Consider the following 6,757-nt stretch of genomic DNA (forward strand, 5'->3'; position numbering starts at 1 on the left):
AGTGGGCAATGGCACCCCACTCCAGTACTCTTGCCTGGAAAATCCCATGGACGGAGGAGCCTGGTGGGCTGCAGTCCATGGGGTTGCTGGGAGTCGGACACAACTGAGTGACTTCACTTTCACTTTTCACTTTCATGCATTGGAGAAGGAAATGGCAACCCACTCCAGTGTTCTTGCCTGGAGAATCCCAGGGACGGGGGAGCCTGGTGGGCTACCGTCTATGGGGTCGCACAGAGTTGGACACGACTGAAGCGACTTAGCAGCAGCATGATCTTGCTTATGTGTAAAAAATAAAACCATACACATATATAAATACAGAAGGAAAAGTATTAGAAGTGGTTATTTATGGGTTAAAAAAAAAGGAATTTGTTGGTGGAAGATTTACTTTAGGTACTTTTTCATTTCCTTCAAACGAACATGTATTTAAGCATTTTTAAAATTTTTAATTGATTTAAAGATAGTGTGGCAACAAAGAAAAATGGCATAATGTACATAAAAGGTTGTACATATACCACTATTACAACATAAAAATTATGTGCCATATAGATAGTGACTAGAAAGAAAAATACCAAAATTATACCAGGGGGTCTATATGAAATGTTTTGTCTCTATTTCCAAAAATTTTTAGTTAAAAAACTCATTTGATTCTGAACAAATCCCAAAATTGGGGCTATATTTTAATATCATCTTTCACTGCTTGTGTCCCATGACAAAAGTCAATTTTGAAAAAGTCATAAACATAAGATTTTTTTCTCACCTCATTAGCTCTCTGATCGATAAGATCTTAACTATAGTCATTTCCCCTGACTACTTTCTTACTGTTGATGTAATTTTACCCAGAAGCCAAAACACCATCAATTGCCTGGTAAACATCTCCCAATCACACACAAGTCAGTAAAAAAAAATGAAGGGTCTGGCAAGAAAGACTACTAAATAGATAAAAAGAGCTTCCACATAATGAGATTAATATTATCCCTATATTTTATATTAGCAAGAAGTAATAAAGAAACCAACAATTATCAATGCTGGAAAAAAAACTACACTTTCAAAAAATTTAATAGAATTATACTACGTTTTTAAGTTCATAAAAAGCATTAAAACCATTCTTTCTACACAGACACTGTACTTAGCAGTTTATCAGCAATTTTATCAAGACACTGTATTCTTCTGACAACTCAGATAAGCAAGGTATTATTCTTGCCTGCCTATAGCCCCCAACAGATGAGTCATGTTCAAATTCTCAGCCTCTATATGGTAAGTCTTTTTTCACCATTCACATATTAATTTTCATATGGTTTACTAAAAGCAGTCACATTTCTAATCTCCTTTGAGCACTCACCCTGCAAATCTACAAACTCTTTTATCCTTCATTCTATTACGCAGGCAAAGCAGGGCATTAGCCTCTGTTTACAGATCAATTAGTATGATCACTGATCTTTCCAAAGATGAGTAAACTACTAAATACTAAAACTGCAGCATATCCAGAAAAAGATGATCAAACTCACAAAAGGTGAAAAACTAAGTAATATGAAGAGTGGTTGAAGGAATTAGGATGATTAATTTAGAAAGAAGAAAGAGAAAGCAACACATACCCACACACAAAATTTTTGTCATCAGACATGTGAAGGACCATCATATAAAGGAATCAGATTTGTGCTATAAGGCCCAGGAATTAAAAAAAATAAGAGATTCAGTATTCAATAAATAAACAATTAATGGTAATCAATTCTGTGCCAGATGCTTGTTTTATACCAGGTAAGAAAAATCCAAACCCTCAAGAGGTTCAGACTAGTAGAGAAGATAAGAAATAAGTAACACTACATGAAAAGGACTCAAAGAGCTATGGGGACACAGAGAGTGACTCTAAGTCTCTTTGGGGGTACAGGAGAGTAGAGAAAAATTCACTGAACAAATGAGTATGAGTTTCAAAAGTAGATAAGATGGGAAGTGGCATTACCAGGAAGAAAGAACAGCATGAACAAAGGCCTGGAGACCTGAAGTTAACCTGGAGAGGTGGACCACAGATACACGTTAGAAGAAATGAGGCTTTAAACTGGGAGTGTGGGAGCCTGTGGTAAAAGACACAAATGCCTCACCATTTCCATGCCAAGAAGTTTATACTTTAACATGCAAGCTATGGAACACTACTATGAGATTATAAGTAGCAGAGTGGCATGCTCAGAAAACCATATAAGAAAGCTCATTTGGGCAGGACGACAGATTTCTAGAGGCTAACTGTGGAGGTAAAGAGATTCATTACAGAGCCACTGTTGTTACTCTCAGTGAGGTGGTGATGATTCAAGAAATATTTAGGAGGTAAAAATCAAGAACCATTGGCTATAGTTGGGGTTGCTTCCCAGGGCACAGTGGTAAAGAATCCGCCTGCCAATGCAAGAGACACAGGAGACTAGTGTTCAGTCCCTGGGTTGGGAAGATCCCCTGGAGGAGGAAATGGCAACCCACTCCAGCAACCCATCTTGCCTGGAGAATTCCATAGACAGAGGAGCCTGGCGGGCCACAGTCCATGGGCTGGCAAAGAGTCAGATACGACTGAGAACGCACACACAGACTGGCTAGGGGAAAGAGGGAGGGGAAAGAGTCCAGGGTGACTTCTAAATCTCAACTTGGTTGAGTAATGAACAGTGATGTCCAAGACAGGTAACAAAGGAAGACAGGTCCATGTAATCAATCAATCAGTGTAAGAGTCCCAGACCAGAAATTGGTTTGTTACTGTCTGGGGAGAGGGGATGAGAGAAGAGGAGCAAAGATAAATTTACCTTTGGTCTTGTGTAACATACGGTACCTCTTCAGTGAAGCTAGAGAGTGATACATGAAGAGGGGACCAGGAGAGTCATTAGCTTAAATTAGCAACTGAAGACAAGTAAAATGTACAGAATAAGATCAAACTTAGACACCAATATGTAATGAGAAGATGAAAGAAAAACCTGAAAACAAACGAAGAACTGATTACAGGAGTACCAGATGAATCAAGAGATAGGGTGACACCGAAAAAACGGCAACAGAAGAGAAAAAAATTCAAGAAGGGTGGGGAGGGTGAAAATTAAAGTTAAATGTACTGCATAAAGCAAACTTTAACTTAGACACCAATATTTAATGAGAGGATGAAAGAAAAACCTGAAACAAATGAAGAATTGATTACAGGAGTACGAGATAAATCAAGAGATAGGGTGACACCAAAAAAAGGCAAGAAAAGAGAAAAAAATTCAAGAAAGATGGGGAGGGTGAAAATTAAAGTTAAATGTACTGCATAAAACAAAGTTTATGCTCTGTTAGTTTAAATAACTAACAGAAGTTATTTGAAACGGCAACAGACTACCTTGTGAGGTAATGAATCACATCACCAAATTAATGACTCAGGCTGACAGTCACCTACGCAGGATGTTAACAAGAGGAGTCTTTCCTTAAATGAGAAGTATAGCTACATGGCCTCTATAGTACACCTCTGAAGTCTACGTCAAGGCTAGCCTCAGCATCATTATGACATTTTATCAAATATTCTTCTGCAATTTGATCAGAAAATTGAATATTTGATTATTTTAATAAAAGCTTTAAAAAAACAATTTCTACGTTTCATGTAACTCAGAAGTAATCAATACTGGATTAAAACTTCTCACTAATTCTGCTCTTGGGATACAAAAAGTTGCCACTGAAAGTGTAGGCAGCTGATCGAGTCTCTTGAAACTGGAACTTCAGATTTCAAATGAGCTCTCACATTGTTTTCCGACCAGTCTCCATGCTGGCACCCTAATTCCACATGTGCACCATTCCTCATCACTCTAGTCAGCGAAGACTCGCACTGCACAGGCAGCTCTGTCCTGTCCTCTTTCTCTTGGTCCCTGCGTATCTTTTCAGTAATCTGCTTCTCCTTCCTTCCCGAAGATGGTGTACCTAATCACTTCCAACCCTCTTCTACTGCTGACCCTTTTCTCTCACCAGTCCTCCCCTCTTTCCTCTACCTCCTCTTGTCTACTCAATGTTGGAAAAACACCCCATTTATACTGCGGCCCCACACTCTATTGTTCTTTTACTACCAAGTATCTCCATATCCCACCACCTGTTTGCTATAGTCCCCTACAGAAAGGTGTCTAAGTCTACCCCTTAACGGAAATAAAAAATTTAAGCCACTGACAAAAGACATATGATTTACTCAAACAGCTTGTTCAGTCACTGCTGACTCCCTTTTCAATTCCCTTAATGTCTTTGCAGCCTGCGAATGAACTGACCAACCCTTCCTAGCTGCAGTTACTCCTTTTCCTTTTGCAGTGAGGCTGGATGGATTGTGGAAAGCACTCTGCAGAGAATCAGAAGATTCACACTTTAGACCCAACTATACCACTAATTATCTGTGCATCACCTCACCTCTGCTCCTACTCAGATCTCGCTGCTGACATGCTGACACCCAGTCTAGGTTAGGTCCCTGCAGTCTAAGCTTTCTCATAAGCCTAGTCTTCTCAGTAGTGCTTATCAGAACAACTTAATTACTATATAATTAGTATTTAAATGGCTGTCTTTCCTACACAGGACTGCAAACCCCATGAAGGCAAAGTGCACGTTTCAGTCATGCTTCTCACCTCTTATCAGCACAAAATAAAAGTCCATCAAATGAATTAATGGTGAAATAGTTGTCATGACTTCCTAAGAGACTTCTTGTTTTTATTAATCTAAAATTACTAGCACTTTACTTACAAAATTACTGACAAAATTTTAAACAGAAACTCCACCAATTACCTACCACAAACATGATGAACTATATATAAAATTTTACATGTAAAATTAAATAAGTCTTCTATGATAGCTATATTTTTCTTGCTTATCCACAAGAATAGAAAGGGGTGGATCAGGTACTTACATTTCAGGACCAACATGTGTATTCCAGGTTGAATGTACAAGTGTAAGCTTGATACTAAAAACCTATTGTTTATGTAGCTGATTTGATAGTACTTTGGGTTTAAAACTTTTTAACACTGGTAAAACCTATGTGCTACATATACTCTGAGGAAATCAAAAAAGAAAGCTTTTATCAGACAAGCTACATTGCAGTGTGATTTTAAATATAAAGAAGCTGCCACTGTGCCTGATAAAATGACTTTCAAATATGAAAATTTCAGATCTCATGCAACTAGGTGAAAGTTGTCCAGTTTTATGATACACCGCCTTGGTCAAACAATTGAAACAGATTACATGCATGCTAATTTGCCCTTCTGGTGAGTGTGCCCCGCTCCTCAATTATACAGTAAGGTCCTTACGGGCAGGTTTGGCGTTTTGTTCATTGGTCCCCTTAAATAAATAGAAATGCAGGTGATTTCAATAATCTATGATCTACAAAGCCTGAAAATAGCTTTTGTGGATAAATATATTTAAATATTGCCACTTGAAAACAACGTGCAAGTACTTAACATCCGATACTTACACAATTCCCTAGGTTAACAGCCCGATAACAGGCTATAAATATTGTTGTAATCCCCAGGAAAGACGAGGTATTTTCATAACGGAAACACTAAGAGATATAATCACTTGGAGCTGTTCTCCAAGGCGCTCTCATCGTTAAGTCAACACCACCAGTTACGGGGGGTCAGTCGTGTCCCTCGGACACCCTCGCTCTTCCGCTGCCTCGGGGCTACAAATCCCGCACGAGGAGTCCCTGGAGATCAACCAGCGCGTCCCTGGGACTTCAGCTGGGAAATCCCTGGCCAGGGAATGCAGAGTTCAGGCCCCCACCCCTTTCCTGAAATTAATGAATTGGCCATACGATTGTTTATTTAATGAGGTGTGTAGTGGCCTCTACTGGTGCTTGTGTGAGCACAAGAATGTCCCACTCTTACAAGTGGGATGAGCCTTGGGGGAGGGGAGGGAGGCGAGGGGTGAACCTGCCTCCGGGTACAAAGCGCACAACTAAACCCAGGAGCCCCCGATGCGCCCCCACCGCCGCCCCTCTCCTGGCGGCGCCCCAGCCTGCCCACTTCACTCTCCACCCTGCGCGATCCCCTTTCTCCTCCGCAACCCGAGACGAGACAGAGAAGTTCCTGCACGTTTCCTCCTGGATCCTAAACAAAAACACCGCAGCCGCCGCCGGTGCCGGTACCGCGCCCCCGCCCCCACCCCAAGCCTCCCGGGTCGGCGCCCCGCGGCCGCCGCTTACCTGAGGACTGCGGCGGGGAGCCGCTCCTGGCGGCCGCGACGCCTGGCGCCCGGCGCCCGAGCAGCAGCAGGCAGCAGAGCCAGAAGGAAGTGCTGAGGAGTCGCCAGGCTCCCGGCTCCGCCGCCATCTCTTCCCGGCAAGCGGCAGCGGCGGCGGCAGCACCGCGGAGCCCTCGCCTCCTTCCCTCCCGCGCGCCTCAGCCGGTCCCTCGCTGCAGGCTTGGCTCCCGCGGCGGCCGCCGCCGCTGCTCCAGCCCGACCCGGCCCGGCCCGCGCGGCCCCTCTCGCGGGAGGGGAGACTCGGGGGCGCCTCCCTCCTGCAGGGAGGCGGAGAGGGGAGGAGAGCGGAGAGGGGGGAGTCAGTACATTCCGGGGCTGGGGGGCGGGGGGGCTGGGTCCGTCTCTAGGTTCCAGGCGCCGCCACCCGCCGCCGACTCCGGCTCCACACACACTAGCGCGAGGGGGGCGGAGACCGCGGGCGGCGGGGGTGGGGGGCGGGGACCCCGGGCGCGCACCCCCGCGCACGCGCAGGCGCGCGTCTCCCTCGTCCGTACCCTCTCGGCTCCGCGCGCGGCCCGCCCCCGCTGCAATCCCGGCT

At 44.0% G+C, this 6,757-nt stretch overlaps 1 protein-coding gene across 8 annotated transcripts in view; it reads right to left on the reverse strand.

The window, feature by feature from the left end:
- The window catches only part of NEO1 (neogenin 1), a 238,959-nt gene extending 232,517 nt beyond the window's left edge, over nucleotides 1-6,442 (reverse strand). For 5 of the 8 annotated variants that reach the window (XM_025296187.3, XM_045162125.1, XM_044925355.2 and 2 more), the window contains exon 1: nucleotides 6,161-6,441. In XM_025296187.3, the coding sequence (XP_025151972.2) occupies nucleotides 6,161-6,287 (127 nt within the window). In that variant the 5' untranslated portion in view covers nucleotides 6,288-6,441. Of the gene's footprint in view, nucleotides 1-6,160 lie in introns of all 8 variants that reach the window. The other 3 variants (XM_044925356.2, XM_045162126.1, XM_025296186.3) reach the window with 2 other exon arrangements.
- Between the last annotated feature and the right edge of the window lie 315 nt (nucleotides 6,443-6,757).

The sequence above is a fragment of the Bubalus bubalis genome, chromosome 11 (genome assembly GCF_019923935.1).
Source record: "Bubalus bubalis isolate 160015118507 breed Murrah chromosome 11, NDDB_SH_1, whole genome shotgun sequence".
In the NCBI taxonomy this organism is placed as follows: Eukaryota; Metazoa; Chordata; class Mammalia; order Artiodactyla; family Bovidae; genus Bubalus; species Bubalus bubalis.